The 25980-nt window shown below is 42.7% G+C and overlaps 1 protein-coding gene across 7 annotated transcripts in view; it reads right to left on the bottom strand.

Moving 5' to 3' along the window:
* Patj (PATJ crumbs cell polarity complex component) overlaps positions 1 to 25980 on the bottom strand; it is a 317812-nt gene that overhangs the window by 27030 nt on the left and 264802 nt on the right. For 6 of the 7 annotated variants that reach the window (XM_085686293.2, XM_085686290.2, XM_085686292.2 and 3 more), the window contains 7 exons: positions 24297 to 24380; positions 13701 to 13894; positions 11211 to 11358; positions 10217 to 10303; positions 6733 to 6841; positions 5791 to 5828; positions 616 to 738 (listed from right to left, as the gene is read on the bottom strand). In XM_085686293.2, the coding sequence (XP_085542419.2) occupies positions 616 to 738; positions 5791 to 5828; positions 6733 to 6841; positions 10217 to 10303; positions 11211 to 11358; positions 13701 to 13894; positions 24297 to 24380 (783 nt within the window). Of the gene's footprint in view, positions 1 to 615; positions 739 to 5790; positions 5829 to 6732; positions 6842 to 10216; positions 10304 to 11210; positions 11359 to 13700; positions 13895 to 15123; positions 15486 to 24296; positions 24381 to 25980 lie in introns of those variants that run through there. The other variant, XM_085686291.2, reaches the window with a different exon arrangement.

Raw genomic sequence — 25980 nt, forward strand, 5'->3', positions numbered from 1 at the left:
TTGTTGAGGGCTGGCTCTTGTGGAGTGTGGGGAATTTTTATGGCTTATCCCAAATGCGGCCCAATCAGAGAAACAAGAAGGGGGCCAGATTTGATTACTGAAAGGCACTGCAGGTCACTTTTGTATTTTTGGTAACAGTGGTATTTTATACGTACATTTGCCAGTAAGAGTAGGGAGCACGAATTAACTGTTCAGTGAAGCTCTGATGGGGAAACCAAGCATTTTCTGCTTAATTTTTATACCCAGTTAAGATTAAGGAACAACAGGGGAAAAAATCATAAAAATTTTGATACTTTCAGTGGGTGGAAGATTCCAAGATCAAATCTGAGTTAAAAACCAATTTCGGGTAAATGAGATGCTAAAAGTGTTTAAGAGGTTTGTAAGAAGCTGTGATTCCTTCTTTTACTGCAAAGCACTGATAAAAACATTTTTATATGTCCAGGGGCTTAATGAATCTCAGGTCTGCAGTCTTGTTAATGGATTCTGCCCTCAGCATGGGTTGCTGATGGCTTTTGCAATTCCAACTTTAAACAAGGTCCCTGTGGCTACAATCCCCTCCTCCACCCAACACCCCTGTCGCTGTCGGCCTCCTCCAGTCGCCTCGGTGGTACCTACCTTAAGCTTCTGGGTACGTGCTGCCACTCCATTGGCCTGGATCATAGCAATAAATATCGGGATATCTCCTAAAGGACTTCCTTTTCCTCCAGCGATACTGATTCCAAGGGCATCGCTGAGCTCCTAGAGAGAGAGAGAACAGAAGGCCTGCATCTATGGTAATAGGCATCCATAGCCGGCCCTCCAATTTTACTGGACAAAAACCCTCCATGATATAGGAGGCCAGCACAACGTGAGTTGCATACAGGGCATCATAAAGGCCTGTGTTACCTTGTGCAGTCAGGGTAGCTGGGGGGGTCTCAGAGAAGTCCACCTCTGGGAGCCTCCAGTTTATGCACAAGACGGTAAATAGACTCGAGTATAAATAAGATGGGTAGTACTGTCCTGGCCAATAGAAGAGGCTCAATAAAAGCCAATAGCAACAGTAAATTAAAAAACAAAAGTCTTCGCTCCTGCTCAGTGGAGCGGCCAATTTGACGCAGCTTTGGCAAGTGTGTTCTCATATGGTGTTTATGATTAAACTGCCGCGCATATCATGTTCTGGGTGTGAACAAACACACTTGGCTTCAAAAGAGCTGCATGACTGCATTAGACAAAGGATCTTAGAGGGTGCCCACTGTTGTGACAGCAGTTTTGAGAGGAAAGTAAAATAGTAGGGAAAATTGTTGCAAAGATGGACCCTTGTATAGAGATCTGGCTCTTGCCTCCTCCCCCATCATAGGATGGTTAATAATTTTAAATGACTGAAGGCACAAATGACAAGTTGCAGTTCTAGTGGGCTGGCACTCTTGCCAAATCTATCTATTGCTCCCGTTGACTACAATGGAAAAGTCTTGTCAAAATGCAGATAGCAGCCGTAGCTTCTGTAACAGAAAGAAACTAAAACTGGGGGAGTCGTGACAACAGCAGGGGTACACTGCCCCTAGTTTTACTGTGTGTGTGTGTGTGTTGTGCTCATGTACTTGTGAGCATGCATATATGTGTATGTGAGCACATGCAGGTGAGCATATGTATGTGCATGCATGTACACATACACGTGTGTTCCACTTTTGTTCTGAGGGAGATTCCCAGTCAAACTGGGAGCTAAAAAGGTGACTGAACTGCTGATATTCTGATGTCAGCTCCATTCTTTGGGTCAGAAGAACCAAAACCAGGCATATCTGCTGCTGAATAATAAGAGAGAACATTCAGTGTGGAAAGAGTTAGAAAGAGGCCCTGAATTCTGAGCACAAATGCACAGAATTCTCAGGCTTAGTTCTAATCTACTACGTGGAGAAGAGACCTCAACCGGCATACCAAAGTTTTCGATGATTAAACTTTGCTTAGAATCACTACAAAGGCAGACAGAAATTGCACTCTCAGTCTAGCTGGTCGACTGCCTGCTAAGGCATAAACATCACTGGTCTTCAGGGTTGATACAACCTAACATCCATCAAGGCCAGGATAAAATCTCAAGCTTGCTAAGACACAGGAAAATGTGTCCATTTTTTCCTCTAATGTTCTTCAGAACATGTAGGACAGTTGAAAGTAACACTGTAACATTGTTTTATATGGATATGAGTTGTCTGCCCCAGGCCCCTAGCTGGACCCCTACATGGGAAAACAAAACAACAGAGTCGGGGTACATAAGTGCTAGTCTATGGGGTAAAGGACCTACATGGTTACACAGCTTCTGTAGTTGAAACTTATTTAAAAATATTCCTAGCCACTGGGTGGTGGTGTGCACACCTTTAATCCCAAGAGGCAAAGGCAGGCAGATCTCTGAGTTCGAAGTCAGCCTGGTCTACAGAGTGGGTTCCAGCGCGAGCAGAGATACACAAAGAAACCTTGTCTCAATAAACAAAAACAAACAAGTTTATAGCCAAAGATGGCCACAATCCCAGTTTTCTGGAGGCATAGGCAAATGGATTTCTGTGAGTTCTAGGCCGGCCTGGTCTACATAGCAAGTTCCAGACTAGCCAGAGCTGCATAGTGAGATTCTATCTCAAAAAATAAAACAGAAACAAAAGAAACAATACCCTTCGTAGCTTAGTGATCATCAATTATGCCTTAATAAAGCTGGAACATAGAAAAGCACCCCCAAAAGGTCCCCATGAAGAGAACATAAGAACAGACTTGTATGGCCTGAGAGAGCTCATGGCAGAACATGTCACAGTCTGCATGAAGCTCCAGCTTTAGTCTCTAGAGCCCAAACCAAATAAAATGTTATCAAGGAAAACGCTCTACCTTAGGGCCATGGAGACAGCTGAGAAGATAAAACCCAAGCCTGCCTGAGTTCAGTCCCTGAAAGTCATGCTATCCAAGCACTCCTCCAGGGAGCTGGGAGACAGACAGGAGCACTGCCCAGAAGCGCATGGGCCAGTGAGCCTGGAGTATGAAGTACAGCTGCAGAAACTAGAGAGACCCTATCCCGAGACGGTGGAAGGTAAGAACTGATCCCCTTGAGTTGTCCTGTGACTTCTACATGTGGGATGTGGTAGGCATGTCACATACACACCCCACATCCTAGATGATATAAAGATGAATTATTCTATGATCATTAGTGCTGCTATGCCATAACTACAATTTAGAATAATTGCATTGCTTCACTTCCAGGGAGCTTCTACTCAATTTGCATTCAATTGATACCTTCTAAATGCATCTATCAATAGGCAAAACTTTCTGTGCAAAATTCCAAGAGATATTAACTTAACTTTATTTTATGTGTATGGGTGTTTTACCTGTATGTACATCTGTGTACCACATGTGTGCAGGGCCCAAACAAGCCAGAAGAGGGTGCTGGATCCTATCCTTACTTATTTTTGCATTGCAATGAACAGATACCATGAGCAAGGTAATAGAAAAGAAAGCATTTAATTGAGGGCTCGCTTACAGTTTCAGAGGGTCAGTTCATGACTATCATGGTGGGGAGCATGCTGCAAATAGGCAGGCAGGACCCTGGGGCAGTAGCTAATGCACAGGTACAGAGCAGATAAAAGCAGGACTGGGTCTGGTGTGGGGTTTTGAAACCTCAAAGCCCACCCCAGTGACAACACCTTTTTCATCAGGGCCACACCTAATTCGTCCTGAACAGCCTACCAAATGGGAAGTGAACATTCAAATATATGAGACTATGGGAGTCATTCTCGGTCAAACCACCACAGAAGCCCTGGAGCTGGAGTTCTAGACTGTGGCGAACCAATGCTGGAAGACTGAACCCCATCCTCTGGAATAGCAGTCAGTGTTCTTAACTGCTAACCCGTCTCCCCAGTTCCCAAGAAAAGTTTTATTATGAAGTCTGTGAATGGACCATGTGAGAATAGAGTGAGTATGAGCAGGTCCAGTATAGAAGCCTGTAAAAAGAAAGGACTGAATTGGCTAAAGATATGTAAAATATTTTCAAAATCTCAAAATACTTTGGTCTGAGCTCCATCTGTGTTTTATCTACAACTGTGTAAATTGGTTAAATTGGTGTATTTAACTTCTTCATCAAAGAGCATTTGAACTGCCGCTCTAGCGGAAAGATACAGGACAAGTAAGCTTGGCTAAATTTCAGCCAGGAAGGACAGATGCCACTTTTTAGCCTTTAGCAGGGAGTCAGAATTACATACTCTTTATCTCTTACAGGGTCTCTGTAGGCCAGGCTGACTTTGAAGTGACTACGTAGCCCAGGCTGGTCTTGAACTCATGGCAATCCTCTTGTCTTAGCCTCCAAAACGTAGAGATTACAGGCACGAGGTGTCAGGCTCAGCATTTAATCCATACAAAGTATTGGTCTAGGATTTGAGTTACTTCTACAAGCCCATGCTATAGATGGCAAAATTGAGGTGGACTCAAATGGAAGAGCAGTGAGTTGATGTTATAGACAACTGCGTCCAATCACAGTTTAATACTGAAGCCCCGAGTTCTCGTTCCTCAGAACATGACTCCACTTTGACAAAGTCTTTAGAATGGGACCGCTAGGGTGAGCTTTAAATCAGTCCAACCAGGAATCTCATGGAAGAGGCTATATAACACAAGAGATTCCAGAATGATGAAACACATAAGAACAGGTCACACAAGGCCACCGCAGGAAGACATCCATCTGCAAGCCAAGAGAGCTCAGAGAAAGCTAACCCTACCCCCCAAATCTCTAAAGCTATGAGAAGCTAGCATCTACTGTTGAAGACACCCAACCTATAATGTTTTGCTAGGCAGCTCTACCAAATAAACACAGTCAAAGAGCAAGTGGGAGAGCATAAGTTATGCCTGAGTCTAGAGAGCCGAGCTGTGCAGGGAATCACCTTACTGTACTGGTTATACCGAGTACAACAGCGCCACAGTCCTATTACTATGCTTGAACCTCAAGTTTACAATCTACTTTCTAATATTCTAGATATCACATGTGAGCTGAAAATCAGCATCTAAAAATGTATGAACTGGAATAAACCTCAAACAATCTTCTCAAAAGAGCAATTCAACAACACATAACAGCCTTTAATAAGAAATAACCTTCCCATGCTAGAGTTGGAACACATGGCCTCACATAAGAGAGCCAAGCACTCTGCAACCAAGCTGCACCCTGAGTTGAGGCAAAAATGTAAATATAGCAATGTTTGTTATGTAAGGTAAATACTAAACATGGGGGCTAGAGAGATGTTGAACAGTTAAAGCATTTGTTGCTTTTGCAGAGGATGTGGGTTCAACTCCCACCATCCATATGGTGGCTCACAACCACCAGTATCTCCAATTCCAGGGAATCCATTGCCTGCTTCTAGCTTCTGTCAGTACTAGGCATGCACAGACTACATGCGGGCCAAACACTCATACACATGAACTAAAACTAAATCTAAAAGGAATAAAAAGAAACATGCTAACGAGAGGAAGCTGACAGTAGAGAGAATACTACACCGCCAGTAACAGTCGTGTTCTGTGCTATCAAGAGCACACGGCTCCAAGTGCACACAGCAAGGTAAAGAAGAGGAGCTACAAGAGGATTTCCAATACACTCTCTGGTGTGTGGAATTTAAACACACACACCATTATGAAAAGGTTATACTAAAATATTCACAAAGGTCACTTGTGTGTTTCAATTTATTTTTTAAAAATCTATTTCTGTTACATAATTACTTTAGTAACTTGGAAGAACAAATAATCGGATAAATTATATCCAGAAGAGAAATGTACAAAATAGAATAAAAATAGTAACTGACTTACTCTGATTATCTCAACAGTTCTTGGTCCCATCTCTGCGCCTATGAAAGAAGAGCATTCATTAATACTTTTGAATCAGAGGTAGTATGCTTAAGTTACACTCCCCTAAGGACAGTGGCATTCCTTAGATTTTCAAGAAGGGAGACTAGAGCAAGCACGGCAAACCTCTCCTCAGTATCAGAGCAGCTGAGTTTTCAGGGGCGGTGTCCCAGAGAGGACCGACGTGGCCATAGTCATTCGGTCTGACTAAAGCTGATGGGTGCAGCAGCAATGGCCTGAAATATGGTGACTCAAAGGTGGGGACAACACATTTACATTTCTCTGTGCATTCCTTCTGCCCTACCTTGGTGCGGGAGAATTATCTGTATTCTGTCAATCATATTTTAATAAAACGCTGATTGGCCAGGCAGGCAGTATAGGCGGGAAAGCCAGACAGGAAGTAGGGGTGGAGAAAAGAGACTGGGAGTATTCTGGAAGCAGAAGCTCTCTCTCAGCCACTCCTGTGCAGGCCACCGAAGAGGCAGCATGTAACTTGCCCAGCTGAGAAAGGTACGGAGCCATTATGGCTAACATAGATGAGAATAATGGGTTAACATAAGTTATAAGAGCTAATAAGTAGCCTGACCTAATGGGCCAATCAGTTTATAACCTTATGGAGTCTTGTGTGTGATTTTCTTTGTTGCTTGCCGGCTGTTGGGGTACTAGGAGGGACAGAAACCCCAACAAGCCGGCCCCACATGTTACACTACCTTAAGAGGAACTTAAAAACCCCTGCCCCCTCTGTTCTCAGGACATGTGCACTTCTCACCCCTTCCAGCCACCTGCGCTTTCTCATGCACTCTGAGTCTTTGCCTTTCTGTTGCTTGTGAGACCTGTGCTCCCCTCTCCCATCCTTTCCTCCTGAAACAGGCCACACGAAGTAGTTTGGGCTGGCCTTGAACTTACATTTTTGGGGAGGATCAGAAGCTCTTTTTGTGCCAACCAAGTTTTGTAGGCCAGTGATGACTGGGGCCAAGGAAGGCCGGCTGCTGCTATGTGCACTGTGCTGATCCCCCTAAAACAGAGACACTGGTCACTTGTGTGTGGGCACTAGCACGGCGCCGGATCTGCAGGGACTGAGGTCGCCAGTCATCTGCAGGACGTTCTGAAGAAGTCAAGAAGAAAACTAGTGCTCACCTGCCCCTTACCCCAGCCCCATGCAAACACTCGCTCCGTGTGCTCCCCCATCACAGGAAGAGCAGGTAATTCGAGATGCTTTTGCTGCACACGAAATCAGACACTGTCCTTCCTTGCCACAGCATTACGGCCTTCAGTGACTGGCCCTGTCCTTTGAGGAAGCAACCAATCTGACTTTCCTAATTACCCAAACTATAACCCATGCCCCATTAGTCGAGTGTGTGACGCTTCATCAACAGGAAGTGGACTGAGTACAGACAGACTTCTGGAGAAGGCAGCAACAAATGAGGGGAAAGAGCCAATTTAGGGATATCTCACTTTTATATCCCAAACATCGTTTTATAGTCAGGAATGGTTCAATCCAATCCACTAGACCTGTTATTTAACCTTTTCCCCCACTGAAAGAGATATTTGAGATTTATAGACAGCTAGTGACTATCCAAAATCACACACATTAGAAATGCTCTTTCCAATATAGATAATGTCATCGCTCACTTTTCTACCCAGTTATTAAGTCTATGTTGTCTAACTGCACTGAAAATTTAAGCTAAGACTAACATCACTATGACCATTTGTTAAATTATAATGTGCTTTGTTTATGAGGCAGGGTCTTGCTATGTAATGCAGGCTGGCTTGAACTTAGGCCTTTCTGAATGCCGAGATTACAAGTGTGTGCCAGCAAGCCTGGTTTCAACTCCTTTATTTTGGTTGGTGTTAAGGATTAAACTTGGCTTCAAGCATGGCAGGCAGGTGTTACACCCACCACACCTGAGTGATCATATATTTCACTATGGAAGAAGCTTTGAAACATTCAAATCTTTCTTAAATAAGAAAGACTTAAAATAAGCACAAGTATTATAAGAATTATAGATATACCTAGATTCCATAAATGAAAATCTGCTACGTTTTTGAGACACACATACATGTATAATCTCAGCACTAGAGAGGTAGAGCCAGAAGATCCTTACCCTGGGCATATACTTGGGAGTCTCCCTCATAACAATAAAAATGAAATGAAAAATGAAATGCCTATAGTTTCTTTTTATTTTACACATGTGTTTTGCTTGCATGATGCATGTATACTATATGCACCAGCCCGAGGCAGCCAGAAGAGGGCATTGAATCCTCTAGAACTGGAGTCACAGATGATTTTGAGCCACAATTTGGGTGCAGGGAATTAAACGCAGGCTGTCTGCAAGAGTAACAAGTGCTCTAAATACCCAGGCCATCTCCAACCCCTCCACTTTCTTTACTACGTATCTTCTATTCATCAATTAATTAATCTTTTACAGTTAATTTTCATATATGTTATAGAGATCTGTAGACTTTAGGATAGGCATGTCTTTCTTTGGTATGATACAAAGGTCCCATATATCCTAAGCTGATCTTACTTTATCTGTGATACAGTTGATCATGACCTCTTGGGACCCTGTCTCTACCTTCCCTGAGTATTAGGATGTCAGGTATGTGCTACCATGCTCAGTTTATATGGTGCTTGGGATAGAAATTTATGAACCAGCAGTTATACTTAACCACTATCAAACACCAAACTATACACACTTACAATTAAGTAAGATGTGTTAAAAACAGATACAGAGCCGGGGATGTGGCTCAGTCTGCAGAGCACTTGCCTAGCATGTGAAGTTTATGAATCATGATGATATTTATACACATTCCTCCAGAAGGGTCAGAAATGCAGTCTGCCCAGAACCTCAACTGTTAGTCCAGGGGGAAGAACAGTGCATGTCCAGTATTGCTCACTTTGTTCTCTAGTCTCCTGTGTACAATGAGGCTCAATAGAACCACTCACACAGATGAGTCTTCCCCCAAAGAAGCAGCATGCCTGAGACTGCTGTCTTGTACCTGCAGCTCCCACTGTCAACTTAATTATCCATGGAATCCCTGATTATTCCCATGTGGAATCAGCAGCACCCTGTGTGTTTATGTTCGCTGCTAATTACAGAAGCTGGGGATGGGTAGGGGGATCCAAATTTAACAGTGTGGATTAGGTTCGATTGTTTGGAAGATTTTTTTTAAATTTTATTTACGTGCGTGCTATGTCTGTGCATGTAGAGTGTCAGATCCCCTAGAACTAGAGTTACAGAGAGTTTGAATCACCATGTAGGTACTGGGAATTGAATCCAGGTCCTTTGGAAGAGCAACAAGTAATCTTAACCTTTGAGCCATTCTGCTAGGTCCACTTTGAAGATCCTTGCAGTCAAAGCAGCTAGTCTGTGACCCTGTCTCATCAATGACAAATATTTAAAATTCTCTTATTACACTAATTTGTGTGTATGTATGTGTGTGTACAAGCACATGCCATAGTATAAGTGTGACAGTCAGAAGACAACTTTTGGGAGTCAGTTTTCTCCTCCTACAAAAAGAGTTCCAGGAATTAAACTCAGGTTATCAGGTTAGGTGGCAAGTGCATTTACCCGCCAGTTCACTGGCCCTCACTGCTATCCTTTCCGCCCATCTCCTAACATGAATGAGGTAAAGCAGCGGCTGACAGTTTGCAGATCCAGACACACTAGCTGTGGGGAGGCTGTCGTTACAAGGCAACCAGTAGAGTCACACTTTAACCTCATAAAGGGGGGCTGTCCATCACCCCCAAAGAGATTAGGGAGTTACATGCAAGTTTCTACAGCTGAATCATGTGCCAAGTGGGACTGAGTGTGTCAGCCACTATAACACACACAAAAAATTACCGTGAAAATACTTCATTAAAAAGGTGGTACTGACATCAGTCTTGCAAATAAATACATTTGCTAACTCACAAACTGTCACTCACTAATACCTCCCTGGCATAAGAGAGACCCCCATTTTTTTTCCTCTCCTAGGAATATACCATTAATTGCCTTCAGCATGTGTGAGTGGCTATTCACAAGTTAACTTTATAGCAATGTTTAATTGGATGAACAGAACAATGTTGTGCTAATGAGGGTCAAATTGCCACCAGATGTTACCTCTTTTTTTTCCTTTTTAAAATAAACACAGCTGTGTATGTGTGTGCACAGGCAATATAGAATAGTGGGAGAGAGAAATCCCTATAAGCAATAAAGGAAAAAAAATGTGGGGCTTAGTGAATTTCCACCCCACCTTTCATTTTCATTTCAAACACACGAAAACACACTGAAGTAGGTACTGTGAATATGTGTATATCAGACATCATTTCTAAATAATCGTTTGTGAGATGAGGAACTTCCTCCCAGCGGGTGCAGGACAGTGAGTCAGCTAGGAAGACATCACCAACCTGGCTATTTTGTGAGGTCTTCCGAGAGGAAGCCCAGGAACCGGCTCGAAGTCTCCCAATCTCCAGCTGCACAAGGCCCTGGACACACTTGAGAAGACAAGAAAAGACAGAAGTAAAACACAACAGCACTGATGATCTAAAACACCAGAGCAGGGCCTTCTGCAGCCAAGGCTTACTAGAGGAAACTAGGTCAATGGGCAAATAGGAGAACCAGTTATCCAAAACCCAAGCAAACAAAGTCAGCAGCTTCAGCCGTGGGCCCTTCAGATGCATTAAATGGGTTTGATACCAACTGCCTTTCTTTTCTCTCATCTCCCTTCTGATGAAAGTGTTCAAAAAGAACAAAATAGTCGAGAAGTGGGAAAGAGCAGAGTGGGAAACCCAACAGGAGACAGTTCACAAATCCAGGCCCTCCTCTGCAGAGTAACTGAGAGCTGACTGCACCAGGAACCCTGGTTATTATAAAAAACCTCATGTGTCTGTACAAGCTTCCACAGTTGCTTTAAAGATCCACTGGTTGCAACCAAAGGGGAAGGGGGTTTGTGAAGCAGAGCCCCTTAGCTGCGAAGCCTGAGTTGCAGACTTCCACAAGCTCACCACAACCCAGGGTGGGAGCAACCCACCCAAGCAGAGCTTTGTGACTCTGTCTTCATTTGGGAAAGGAGAAGCCAGTCTAGATGAGTGCTAGTATTCCCTTCTAGTGATCAAAGTTGGGTTTGATGAATGCAGAGAGAAGGTGGTGGACCCCATGCTCTAGGATGGGCTGGAAGACAAATGTGACCGGTCACTACATGAGAAACTGCCTCAAAGCCCCATGCAGGCCCTCGGTCTGCTGAGTCAGCACAACAGCTGTACTTTAAAGCAATTTTCAGCCACCAAGTATTATGTTTCCAGTAAGAATAGAGCAAAAACATCCCACCGAGGCCAAAAAGACCAGACCAGTTCCGTGAGCCTTGGTCACTGTAGCTAGGTCGGAAGCTGCCTAGGGACTCACCTTGAGGATGGTGGCCACGGTTTCCTGTGAGGCATGTCTCACGTCCTCTCCATTCACAGACAAGATCTGGTCTCCTTGAATCAACCTGCCATCAAGGTCTGCGGCTCCGCCTTTCACAATATCAGATATAAACACTCCGCTTCCACTCCTGTTAATATCACCAAGCATTGTGGGATTGGCGCAGCCCGTTAGTTATTAATTAAAATTGGACCTTACTTTGTAACGACTTATGTTAAGATCTAAAACTCAAAAGTTCAAAAAGCAATCCATTAAGTCCAGTGCCATCTACTAACTTTATAACAATAAGCTTCATGATTAGGTTATGCCTCTTTGTCTTTTGTATTATACATCCATCTTTGCCTACTGTGTTCTTACTTTAATTGGTGGTGTAAACTGTGATCCCAGCAATTGGAAGGTGATGATTTTACTACAGAAAAATAGAAATTTACTTTTTATTTTATTTTTTGGTTTTTTAAGACAGGGTTTTTCAGTGTAGCCTTGACTGTCCTGGAACTCCTCTGTAGATCAGGCTGGCCTTGAACTCACAGAGATTCACCTGCCTCTGCATCCTGAGTGCTGGGATTAAAGGCGTGTGACACCACTGCCAATGGATATTTGCTTTTTAAAGATGCAGAGTTTGTGGCCTGGAGTACGGCTCTGTGGCTGACTGCTTTCTGGTGTAAGCATGACCCTGGGGTGATCCCAGCACCCCATATAGAAATGAAATGAGCAAGCTATTCTCTTAGAGTAGAGTCCATTGTTAGTAACTTCCTTTTCTTAAATTTTTTTTTAATTATCATGTGTTTATGTAGGTAGATATGTGCATGCTAGCACATGCATGGTGGTCAGAGGACAGAATGTGGGGTTGTTACTCTCCAGAGACTCTAATCTAGCTTCACGCATGCTAGGCAAGCAGTCTACCAACTGAGCTAAATCCCCAGCCTCTTATTTCAGTCTTAACTTCTTTTATTTTCTGAATACATTTGTTTCAAAAATGAAGAGCTCAAAAATTGTGTGTCTTGGAGCTGGAGACATGGTTTAGCACTTAGGAGCATCTACTGTTCTTACAGAGAACCAGGGTTCTGTTCCGAGTACCCACACTGGGCAGCTTCCAACCACCTGTGACTCCACTGTGCTCTTTCTCTCAACAGGGTCGAACTCTGTAGCCCAGGCTGTCTTACAACTTTCTATTTAGTTTCCAGAATCATCAAAGTTGTGGTGATTCAGCTTCCAGAGATGTGAATTACAGTGTAAGCTACCTTACTTTTGTTTTATTTAATTTTATACACTGTGTCAATTGATTTTTGTGGGAGGTATGCTGAAGGTTGAAGACAGGTCACACATATGCTACCTATGTGGTCTGGAACTGGGCTATTCCCCTACCTCTACTGATCTTCACTGGCACCTGGAGCATTTCTATTTTTATGGCTGTATACTATTGTATGGATAATTTCCATAATTTCACTTGCTGAATGTTTACTGCTCAAGTTGGCGGTGTGAACCCGGGAGACAGGGCTTAAAGCGAGGTGAACTAAAGTTTCAAGCAGTAGCTGACTTTATTCAGAGCATCAGGCAATTTATATTCTGAGGGTTAATCTCAACTCAGGTGTTCAGTCTTTGCCACACATGACAGAAGATGGTTTTTCCACAGAGACACATGAACAACAATGGCTGGAGTGAACTCACTCCTATCTGCTACACCTGGGAAGGAGCATGAAAACGCATTCCAAGAACGATTCTGTGTTTTGAGAAACTGAGGTCTTAAGACTCCTGTCTTGTTTTTTTTTTTTTTTTTGTTTTTTTTTGAGTTTTCTCCCGAGTACTCAGCATTCTCCCATGACTCCATTCTCGGACTGTGCTCTGACAACTGAAGACCTGCTGATGAGGTTTTTTCTTTCTACTTTTTAGTTACTACAAAACACGTGCAATAAATATTTGCAAGCAAGTCTTTAAGGAATTATGGAATTACTTGTTAAGAGGATCTGTAACCCTTAAGAGATGCATTTGACCCTTTACAATGAAAAGCTTCATGCTAAAGAATATAAATGTTCTTCTCAAACTAAATCTGCAATACAGATGGTGGATGAGGATCACTTTGTCCATCTCTGACTCAACAGTAAGGGCAAACGTAGTGTGTGGTGGTGCATTCCAGCTGAGTCTGAGACTAGCCTCGGCTACACAGTGAGACCCTATCTCAACAAACACCACAAAACAGAGCCACCATCTCTGACTGGGATGTCCTCAGGTACACAGAAAGCAGCTCATCTTGTCTCCACAGTCGCTCTGCACCCTCGTGTGTAAGAGAAACCCACAGATACTGCCCTAGGCAGCCACTCCAGTCCTTCCTGCAGAGCTGAGTGCAGACTCACAGCCCAGCAAGAACCAGCTGTATCTCAACATGACATGTCTTAGAAAGCCCCTCATTACTCAACAGTGAACTTTCGTTTCCAGTGTTTCAAGGCTGACCTTGACCTGAACAACCATTCTTACCGTTTCCCAACAATGCTCAGGCCCAGTCCTCGGCCAGTCTTCTTCTGCAGATCCACAAGGAACACCTCCAAGTTCTCCTCATCTCTGTACTGCGCCTCATCTCTGTACACCACCAGACGCACCTTCTGGGGAGTCTGCCTCAGGGCTGTGATGGCTTCTTCATGACTGCAGCTCCTCAGGTCAACCCCATTAACCTGTAACAACAGCCATTCTGAGATGGGCAGCGTACAGCAGAGACTCCAGCCTGCTGCTGCTCCTTGATCCAACTGATGAGGAATCTCAAGAAAGTTCCAGTTATTCTTTTTGCTTTATGTTTTTTAAAAAAACTACTTATGAGTGAGTACATGTGATAATTGCCTTTCTGGGTCTGGGCTACCTCACTCAAAATGATGTCTTCTAGCTCCATCCATTTGCCTGAGTTCCAGTCATTTTCAAAACACACCATATGACCATTGGGAGTATGACCTGCTTCACATAAAAAGACCCCACCCCACAAAGAACAGAGGGTGGGTTGGTATGCCTGGTCACATATTTACAGAGCTGTGAACTTCATTGTGGAGTTAGGGGAGCAGGTGTGTGTGGGTGTAGGGTTACTTATCGAGGTGAAGGGAAGGAGGTAGTACAGCTACTGTCCCAGTTAGTAAATATCTTTGGGCTGTTTGAATGACTTGACATTCTCACTTTTCTTTTTTTTTTTTTTTTAAATTTTTAACGATTTATTTATTTGTTATGAATACAGTGTTGTACACCAGATCTCATTACGGATAGGTGTGAGCTATCATGTGATTGCTGGGAATTGAACTCAGGACCTCTAGAAGAGCAGCCAGTGCTCTTAACCACTGAGCCATCTCTCCAGCCTCCATTCTCACTTTTCTTCGTTTGTCTTTTCGAGACAGAGTCTCACTATGTAGCCCTGGCAGTCCTGGAAATGTTACGTAGAACAGGGTAGTCTCAAACTCACAGATATCTGCCACCCCTGTCTCCTGAGCACTGGTATTAAAAGTCTGCACCATTACAAATCTGGCTGGCCCCTCACCCTTAGTTGCTCAGATCACATCATCTTTAGTACTGGCCCAGACGGAAATAAAGGACAAGGGTTTCCAATAGCTTCAAAGAAGCTCCTGAAGGTTCACATTTGACTCTGATAGCAAGGACACAGAGAGGCCCACTACCAGAGAACACACGATACTGGGAACAGTCAGCAAAGCCACAGCTCTGCTAACTAGTCACACAAATCTGGGATGCCCCGCCCCCACGGAACTCCAGCATCTTGCTCTGTTATATGGCTATCACAGACAACTCTTTTTTTAAGTAAATATTTCCATAGTGCTTGTAATGCCAATACTTGTGGATTCCGTCCCCGCAAAGTTTTCATTTTTATTTATTTATATTTTATTTATTTATTTATTTATTTATTTTCAGCTGACAGCGACAAAGATGGTTTATTGTACATGAGTTACAATTGGCCACAAGTGAGGACAGAACTAGTTTAGAATGCCATAGGTCCAGGGCAAAGGGCCAGCGGGGCTGTTGTCATGATGGCTGGCAGTCTCTCGGTGGTCTCTGCGAGCAGGTGGTGAGGCCGCAGGTCCAGAAACTTCTTCCGACTGCAGCTCAATCCAACTTGTCCCAGCGTCCCTTACTTCTGCTTCTTTGGCCTTCATGGGTGGACAGGTAAGTTTACTTGGACCTCTGCCTCATCTTTCTTCTCTTGCACTTCAGTCTACGCATTCTCTTCTTCTTCCACTTCGTTCTCATGGTGCAGGAGTGTCAAGGAAGATGGTGCTAAGGCCAAGAGCAGTTTTCATTTTTATTAATGAATATTAGCTATATAAATACCGGGTATCACTGTGGTGTCTCCACAATACACATTCCTCCCACCCAGACATCACACATGAGACAGAACATGTGATACTTGACTGAGTCTGATGGTAACAGGATGGTACCCAGTTCCATCAATTTTCCTGCAAATTACATGACTCTATTTTTCTTTTTGGCAGAAAAATACTACATGGTGTGTATATGTGTGCAAACCGTGTTTTCTTTATACACAGATGGGCATCTAGGTTGATCCTATGGCTATTGAGAATAATAGGACCACAAAGCTGGAGGGGTATTGCACACCTGTAATCTCAACACTCAGGAACTCCCACATATCTGAGTTACATAACAAAACTCTGTCTCAAAACAAACGGAACAGTACTACTGTGAACACGTGTATGCCGGCATCTCTACTGCATGCTGATGAAGAAGACTGAGATCTGTGCTCAGGAGTGGGCTCTCTGGATCACACTATTCTTTTTTTAGGTTTCTGTGTGAGCGGTGCCACAGCAAGCATGTGGGATCAGAGGGCAGCTGTAGGTGCTTCTCTTCCACCACATGGCTTCCAGGAGGGAACTCAGCACTCAGGTTACTAGGCCCTCTTACTTGCTGAGCCATCTCACTGGTCTTGCTGTTAGCTTGTGGTAAAAATCTGCATTAGTAGCTATCCCTGCAGCAACAAAATATCTAACATAAGCATCTTAGGGGAGGTTTATTTGGGCTTAGTTTCATAGAGAAGGGCCCACCACGGCAAGGGAGGTGAGGTGGCTGGGACAGTTGGGTCCACGGTGGCAGCAGCCTGTGGCTCAGTTTGTTCACATCTTGTCAGATCATGAAGCAGGGCTCACTATATAATCTGAAATGCCTGCCTTTAGTGATCTACGTTCATTAGCTAAGCTCTATCTACATCATCTGAGTTTCCCCAAACATCTATGGGCATCAAATGACGAAGCTCATGGCATATCCAAAACACAAGAGCAGCCACTCAGACTGGAGAGAATTTCAATGCGCCTCCCCCCGCCCCAACCAAGACCGATTCAATTCCAGAGACTGACGCCAGGGCCTCATGCCCACCTCTGTCACTAACCTAAAATTGCAGCCTATTTTGCTTTGAGCTTGCTCTCTGCCCAGGAAAGATCTAAACATATAATCAACCCTCCTGCGTCAGACTTTATGCAGCTGGGATTACAGGCCTACATATGTTTGGCATATGTTTTTCGATAGCTAAAAATGTTGAACAATTTTTCATTTTTTCATGTACTTGTTGCCCATTTGTACTACTACCTTTTCTCCCTCCCGAGACAGGGTTTCTCTGTGTAGCTTTGGAGCCTGTCCTAGAGTTCTCTCTGTAGAGCAGGCAGGCCTCAGATTCACAAGATCCGCCTGCCTCTGCCTCCTGAGTGTTGGGATTAACGGGCGTGTGTGCCACCACGCTCGGCTTGTACTACTACTTTTGAGAAGTGTTTATTTTCTATATGTTTTGAGTATTAACTTTCCTATGTATAAGAAGCAAGCAAAGGTTTCCTCTCACTGGGTGCTGTCATATCGCACTGGCTAACTATTTCCTTTGCCCTGCAGAAGCCTTTTAATTTATGTCATCTCACTTGTCAGCTCTTTCTTGTATTTTGTACAAGTAGTTTGTACAGTAGTTTGTAAGCTACTGGAGTCTTTTTTTTCTTTCTTCAGTTATATTTTATTGAATTTCTTTTTTTTACATTTTTATTGATATTTATTGAACTCTACATTTTTCTCTGCTCCCCTCCCCCAAGGTCCCATGCTCCCAATTTACTCAACAGATTTTGTCATTTTATACTTTCTACTTCCCATGTAGATTATATCTAGATAACTTTCTCTTAGTGTCTGCATTGTTGTCTAAGTTCTCTGGGATTGTGGTTTGTAGGCTGGTTTTCTTTGCTTGATGTTTAAAAACCACCTATGAGTGAGTAATGTGATAATTGTCTTTCTGGGTCTGGGTTACCTCACTCAAAATAATGTTTTCTAGCTCCATCCATTTTCCTGCAAAATTTGAGATGTTGTTATTTTTTCTGATGTGTAGTACTCCATTGTGTAAATGTACCACATTTTCCTTATCCATTCTTCGGTCGAGGGGCATTTAGGTTGTTTCCAGGTTCTGGCTATGACAAACAATGCTGCTATGAACATAGCTGTGCACATGTCCTTGTGGCACGATTGACCATCCTTTGGATATATACCCAAAAGTGGTATTACTGGGTCTTGAGGAAGGTTGTTTCCTAATTTTCTGAGAAATTGCCACATTGACATCCGAAGGGCTTGCATTCCCACCACCAATGCAGGAGTGTTCCCTTTCCCCCACATCCTCTTCAGCAGAAGTTGTCATCAGTGTTTTTGATCTTGGCCATTCTTACAGGTAAAAGATGGAATCTCAGAGTTGGTTTTGATTTGCATTTCTCTGATGACTAAGGATGTTGAACATTTCCTTAAGTGTCTTCCAGCCATTTTAGATTCCTCTGTTGAGAGTTCTCTATTCAGGTCTGTACTCCATTTTTTATTGGATTATGTGATCTTTTGATGTCCAATTTCTTGAGTATTTTGTATATTTTGGAGATCAGAACTCTGTCTGATGTTGGGTTAGTGAAGATCTTTTCCCATTCTGTAGGCTGTTGTTTTGTCTTGTTCACCTTGTCCTTTGCTTTACAGAAGCTTTTCAGTTTCAGGAGGTCCCATTATTAATTGTTTCTCTTAATTGTGTCTGTGTTGCTGGGGTTATATTTAGGAAGTGGTTCTTTGTGCCAATGCATTCAAGTGTACTTCCCACTTTCTTTTCTATAAGGTTCAGTGTAGCTGGCTTTATGTGGAGGTCTTTGATCCATTTGGACTTGAGTTTTGTGCATGGTGATAGATATAGGTCTATTTTCATTCTTCTACATATTGATGTCCAGTTATGCTAGCACTACTTGTTAAATATGCTTTCTTTTTTTCATTAGATATTTTTTGCTTCTTTATCGAGGATGTGTGGATTGATATCGGGTCTTCTATTCGGTTCCATTGGTTCTCCTGTCTGTTCTTATGCCAATACCAGGCTCTTTTCAGTACTGTAGCTCTGTAGTAGACTTTGAAGTAAGGGATTGTGATGCCTCCAGAAGTTCTTTTATTGTACAGGATTGTTTTGGCTATCCTGGGTTTTTTTCTTTTCCATATGAAGTTGAGTATCGTTCTTTCCAGGTCTTTGAAGAATTTTGTTGGGATTTTGCTGGGCACTGTGTTGAATCTGCGCTACTGGAGTCTTATTCATAAGTCACTGCCAATGCCTACTCCTGAACTGTTTCTCCACTTTTCCCAATTAGTTTAAAGTCTTGAATTATGGTTGTCTTGGTTACGTTTCTATTGATGTGGTAAGACCCCACGACCAAGGCAACTTATAAAAAAAGCATTTCCTGGGGCTCACGGATCCAGAGGGTTAGAATCCATGATTGTCATGGTGGGGAGCATGGCTGTAGTCTAAACTCAATATATACTGTTAATCATGACCATTTACAGACGAAGAAAGCAAGGCATGGAGAAGCCAAGGAATTTTACCAAAATCATACATCTAGTAGGTGGAGGAAAAGTCAACATTTGAACCCAAATTTGTTTTCCTTTCTATATAGATGTGTGTGTGTGTGTGTGTGCGCGTGTATGTGGAAGACAGAAGGTGACACTAAGTATCTTCTACTATTCTTTCTCTACCTTATATATTGAGGCAGGGTTTCTCACTTGAACCCAGAGCTTGAGAGAGGACTTCATACTGTAGCCCAGGTTAACCTCAAATTCACTATATAGTTGAGACTGGACTTGAATTCCCGATATTCCTGCATTGACTTCTCAGCTGTTGGCTTATGAAGATCAGCCACCACACCAATCAGAAACATTTTAAAAAGTGCTAAGCACATGGCTCAGTGGTAGGGTGTTTGAATTTAATTCTCAAGTCCATTTTTTAAAACTACTGAATCATCTCTCCAGTTCCTAACCAGACAATCTTTCCATTCTAGTCCTTTTACCACCAGCCTCATAGGTTAGCCCCTGAAGAGGTTATTAGATAGATCTATCACAAACAGTTAAATAATTGATACTGATTAGTAAATTTCTACAAAGAAGAAACTCAGGGACAGGGTAGCTTTGAATTCAAAGTCACTCCTTCTAGGTCACATCTTGGAAAAGAGCCGAACAAAGGGAAAAATAGCCCCAGCTCTGACCAGGCAGGTGGCAAGAGTGGAAGAGGTCCTGACACGTGACTTCCACCCCTTATTCTGAGACAGCCATGTGTGACTCAAGAAGGTGAAGCCTGTCTCTGAACCTGGTCCCTTCATTTCTTCAGTAAAAGACAGTCTAAGGCTTTTCTAACTCTGATACCTAAAGACCAGAGACCCTGGGCATCCAAGGAGGAAGGAAGAACCAACTTTTCTTGAAGAAGGTAACTTTGGGGCTGTGTTTAAATTTTTTTAAATTATTTTATTTTTAATGTGTATGGATGTTTTGATTGCATGTATATCTGTGCACTACATGTATGCCTAGTGGTCAAAGAAGCCAGGAAGGGGTGTTAGATCCTGTGGAACTAGAGTAACAGATAGTTATGAGTCACCATGTAAACGCTGAGAACTGAATCTGAGTCCTCTGGAAGAGCAGCCAATGCTCTTAATTGCTTAGCCATCTCTCTAGCCCTGTCTTTAAAAAATTAATTAATTAATTTTGTTGTACCCAGGGCTTTGCACATGCTAGGTATGAGCTTTCCCCAGCCCACTGGGCTGTTGTTTAAATCAGATTCTGTGAGCCTAGAACATGTCTAAAAGGCCAATCACCCATTACCAAGATGCCGTTTTCTTCCTGGTGTATCTCAGCACTCACAGACATCCAGGTCACGGTGGTTAAGGACATTGAGTTCAGACAGAGGCTGAATTCAGTTACTACGCCAGTCTGACTTCCTGGCTTTGTGAAACCCAGAGAAATGACTTCAGTTGGGTTTCTGTGTCATTTGTGAGCTGGAGTCAGGAAGAATACCTACTTTATGATGAGAATTGACTGAAATAAACCCTGTCAAGTTTATGGTTTGTGACTTGGCACATAGGTATTTACCGTAAGAAAGAAATGACGGCTGAAAGGAAATGCTGCCAGAGCTGTTTTCCTCTGTGCAGGACGCCTCACCATTCCTTCAGGCCACTAAATATGCTTTTGCAGTGTTAGTGAATCAACTCACAAAACAAAGGGGAAACTGTGCTTCTAGGGAATGTGAGATACGCTGATTATTTTCCTGTGGTCCAACAGATGGCACACAAGACCACTTCTACTTGAAACACTAGGTAACCTCATGGACTGAAGGTGAACTCTGTAAGTTGTCTCAAAGGCCTTAGTAAATACACAAATAACTGAAGGCACTGTTATTGAACTTTAACACGACAAAAGCAATTTTTACAAAATTCTGGCACTAGGGGGCTTGCTTAGATCAGAGTGACCTCAGCCGGGTTCCACATGCTGGGCTGGTCAAGAGGCGGCAGGAAGGAACCAACAGTGCAGCCTGAGCATTGCTTTAGGCACCTTAGACAAGCACTGCGGGCAGTGTTCACAACACTGCTTGCTGATCTGGGGGTAGTGGGCATGGCCCCGTTTGAGAAGAGCTCTTGAAGGTCCTGCTGTCACATCCTTTCAGTAGGCTGGGCACGTGAAAAGTGGATAAGCCACTGCCAGAGGAGGGCTTTGCTTACTCATTATTTTAGCTCATCAGGAAAATCGGGATTTAACTCTCTTTCTGATCCTACTTTCACAGGATATAATGGCAGTAAGGTAGGGTAAGAGAAGGGACTGGCCTAAAAACCACCAGGAAGGAGAGTTTATGTTCATCAATGTCTGAAATTGGTTGTGTTTTTGGAACAAAATCTGGCTTTATCCTGATTTTAACATTAAGATACTGCAATGTTCAACACTGTCAATTTGACAAGATCTACACCCACTGAAGAGATGAACCATCCAGCATGTCTGTGGATTATATAGATCAGATGAACTGAAGTAGGAAGACCCACGCTAATGTAGGTATTACTGCCCATGGGCTACCGTCTCAGTCTAATCAAGAAGGAGAACGTGAGTTGGGCGTGTTCTTGCTGTTCACTGCTCCTGTGTCTGGATGCATTGTGATCAACTATCACTCCTGCTACCACACTCTCGGTCACAGCTGTATCCCCTGGAGCTGTAAGCCAAACAAGCCCCTTTCCTTAAGTTGCTTTGTTGAGCACTTTGTTGTGTCAATGAGATGAGCAAATAAGGAACAGATATTATTAAAGGCCATGGCAGAACAGTCTGCAGAATGTATGATAAAAAGGGATAGTAGTCTTAAAAAATGGAATTGAGAATTAAATTCAAGCACCCTACCTAGCACTTTTAAAAATGTTTCTGATTGGTGTGGAGGTTGATCTCCATAAGCCAACAGCTGAGAAGTCAATGCAAAAATATCAGGAATTCAAGTCCAGCCTCAACTATATAGTGAGTTTGAGGTTAACCTGGGCTACAGTATGAAGTCCTCTCTCAAAACAGAAACAAAACTGGCTGAGTTTGGGCTGGCAAGATGCCTCAGTGGCAAGCCACTTGTTATCAAGTCTGATGATTTGAATTTGATCCTGGAACTCACATGGTGGAAGGAGAAAACAGGCTCCTGTAAACTGTCCTTAGATCTCCACATGTGTGCTGTAGCATGCGAGTGTGTGCGTGCACACAAACAGACAAATGCTCATATATATATAGACAATAGATGAATAAATGTTAAAAAGTCTTGTTTAAATTTTCATTTTTAATGAATTCTCACCAAGTTGCCTACCCTGGCCTTGAACTCACTCTAAATCTCTGGCAGGCTTTGAACTAGTGCAGCTTCCTGAGTGCTGAGATCATAAGCCTGTACCATCAGACCAAGATGTTCCTACTTTTAATATTAAACCCACTCGCCTTGAAATGCCAATTATCACAACACCAATTGACTAAAAAGCTAGAAAGGATAAGAAAGAAACCAGAAGTCCCCCGAACTTTGATCAGTAAAAAGCAGTGTTGCCTGCAAAAGCATCCAATCTAATACCCAAAGAAGGCCCGTTTGTTTTTCTAACCTCATTCATTAGTGCCTTAACAAGCGTACTGGGGGTACATCCTAATCCAGCGTGCCACACAGTCAAGGCCTGCAGAGAAGCCCGGCAACTTGACCTGAACTTAATTTGCACTTAGCCTGGATTCCCTTTGCACCCTCTGCATCTAGGTGCTCCACTCTAATCACAGCCCTGTTTCATCCTGAAAGGCAGAAATGAGCCACCAAGGGAGAAATAAAGTTCTGTGATGTCATTTATAATATGTTATAATAAAAACACAAAGCGAAAATTACACAGGGCCAGCATAAAGTCTCTTCCATTAAATTCATTCAGTGAAAGGTGCTGAAGTCTTACACCACTGAAACACCAGAGTGTCTGGAATTGATTGTGTTGTGGGATAACCTTTCTGTACACTGTGAAGAAGTGTCTCTCCCTAAGGTGCCTTCTGACTGGTTTAACAAAGAACTGAATGACCAATAGTTAGGCAGGAGAGACCAGGGAGGACTTCCAGGGAGAGAGTGGAACTCTGGGTTAGATCCAGGCAGGCAGGAGACAGCAGCGAGACATGAGTATGAGGAAGTCATGCATGAAGTTATGGAGAATAGGTAACAAGCTAAGTGGCAGAATGTAGATTAGTATAAATGGGTTAACTTAAGTTGTAAGAGCTAGTTGGGGATAAGTCTAAGCTAAGGCTAAGTTTCCATAATTAATAATAAGACTCCGTGTCATTATTTGGGGGTGGCAGCCCAAAAGAAAGTCTGACAAGAAAGTCTGACTACAGGCTCGTCTGTTCCTTAGCATCACATTGCCTACTGTTACACTATTTATTATTTTTAACATATTAATATCATCAGTGGAAACTATTTCATTCAATGATTTTTTTTACTTATCCTACTTTAAAGGTTTATTTTCTTATTCTAATTATGTCTATGTGTATGTGTGTCTATGTATAGGTATGTGCACATGAGTCTGGGTGCTCTTAGAGGCCAGAGCAGTTAGAGTCTCCCTAGAACTGGAGTTACAGGTGGTTATAAGTTGCTTGACATGGGTGCTGAGAATCGAATCTGGGTCCCCTGGAAAAACAGTAAATGTTCTTAACTGCTGAGCTATTTCTTCTGCTCCCTAGCATCTTTTAGAAGGCTTTAACAATATTGCAAAATGACAGACTAATTAAAGAATTTTGGTCAAGTAGCTCACTGTTGGTAAGCACTAGATACCATCTAAAAAGAAATATTTTACATTCTTATTGACTTAAAAATGTTAGTGGTGAGGCATGGTTTTCCTTTTGAGAAATGGCTTATTAGAATTAAGGAATTATTTATGGCAACAAAGTCTTTAAAATTGCAGGTGTGTGATGATTTATGTGTTTGTATGTATATGTTTTCAGCAGGGGATTTAGTAAGAAAGGACGGAGAGATAAAAACCATAAATATATATATTCCTGTCATATTAAAATGATAGAATTGTAAGTGGTAGTCTTCTTTGTAACTAAATGTTTTCTCAGATTTAGATCAACAATGTCATGATTATGAAGCAGTGGTTGTTCGGCAACACTGAGAAAGAAGAGGCTATGGCACATGCTTTGTTCCGCAGGAAACAAATCACCGCGGGAACAGTAGAATCAAAGACAGACGCTTTGACCTTAGGGACCAAGGTTAACCATGTCCAGTGTCACAAAGTGCAACTCAGAATGGGGTACCTCTAAAATCTGGTCTCCAGCCCACAGTCTTCCATCTCTGGCTGCTGCACCTTCTTCATACACTTCATGGATAACTATAGCATCCTATAAAAGAAAAATTCCCACTAGTGGTTAGCAACCAGACACAACCTTAAGCAAGCATCCAGATGATGGGCAGCAACCCACAACTGGCCATTTGCTAATGTTTACTTGCTTGATATAAACATAAATAAGAAGCAAAGTTAACAGTTCAGAAGTACAATTATATTTTCCAAAGATGATTATTTCACTCCTTTAGGATGGAATTTGTCTCAGATTCCATATTAAACTTGCCCTGTGTTCTTTCTGTTGACCTTAAACATTTGCTTCTATGTTCAAACTTGAGGTGAACTCTGCATCATTTACTTTTTACTGGTAATTTTAAACAGTTTCAGGTATTTACTAGAGCTCAAGGGTTCAGCGTAGAAGTGTGGCCTGATCAAGGGTTCTGCCAGGCCTCATTACTTGGGCGATGAAAGAAAAGAACCTGGTGAAATGAGCTAGTGTTGAAGGACAAAGCGGGACGTGGGAGGAAGCACTCAGAAACCAAGTACAGGTCAGCTGTGGGTTTGGGACGCCTTTGAACTGAATACTCTATGCCAGAACTGTAGGACACTTTCTGTGACAGGTAACCTTTGCTTAAAAAACGTTTCCTCATTAATGAATTAAAAGTAATTTACATCTCTTCATATTAATAATCTCATTTTTTGTTTTCTATTTATTTGTTAAATTTTTTTCATATAATATCCTATTAGTCATGTCCTTGTGGGTGTCTGCTGGCTTAGTCTGAGGAGAGGTCTAGGATGTGATTAAGAGTTGGGCCTCTGGAATAGGCTTTCTTTGTTCAAAGATGGGCATTGCCACTTCCAGCTGTGGGTCTGCAGAAGGCCATTAGCTCTTCTGGAACTGAACAATTTACTAGCTACACATGTGGCTGACTGCTAAGTGTCACCATGGGCGAGGGAATGATCAGTTCTCTTGTCACTCGTTAGTGAATACCTATGTAGCAAAGGTGCCACACATGTCCAGCGGTGCCACACAGTCTTCCTATCAGCTGAGCAATCTAGCACTGAAGAGCAAGCGAAGGTCTTGAGGGTTCCAGTTCTGAACAAGTCTTTGCAGTTTCTGACAGGACAGACGTAAGGCTGGGCGCCCACCACGTGACTGATCTGTTTGAAAAGGTCAGGCTTCTCCATATGATCAGTTCTGCAGAAAAACTGCCACCCCAGTTCCACAGCAGTAGCCTCGAGGGCACGGATGGATCATTTTACAGAATGTGCAGAAAAAGATGACTTTGGAGGTGGAGGGAAGGAAGCCTGGGGACTAGTAAGACATTGATGTCTACAGATCTCAATGGCAGAAGGTGGCACAGGGTCTGGTCCTCACTGTTGCAGTGTGAATCCCCACAAACAAGCTTCTCCTTCAACTCCACTGGTTCCTTGTATCTTTTCTCTAGTCTTTACCTCTCCAGAGCTGTTTCTGAGTGATTTTAATTTTTTTTTTTTTACAGGGCAGGATAATATAACCAACAGCACACCATATACCACCGACAGGTTGATATTTAAATACAAATAGAAATATCATCTTTATATGTGTTTAGAAAGTATGAAGGGCTTCAAATGTTGAAAGGTAACTCCTTTGTTTCCTGATGTTCTCCTCAAATCAA

Source organism: Myodes glareolus, chromosome 3 (genome assembly GCF_982192425.1).
Source record: "Myodes glareolus chromosome 3, mMyoGla1.1, whole genome shotgun sequence".
In the NCBI taxonomy this organism is placed as follows: Eukaryota; Metazoa; Chordata; class Mammalia; order Rodentia; family Cricetidae; genus Myodes; species Myodes glareolus.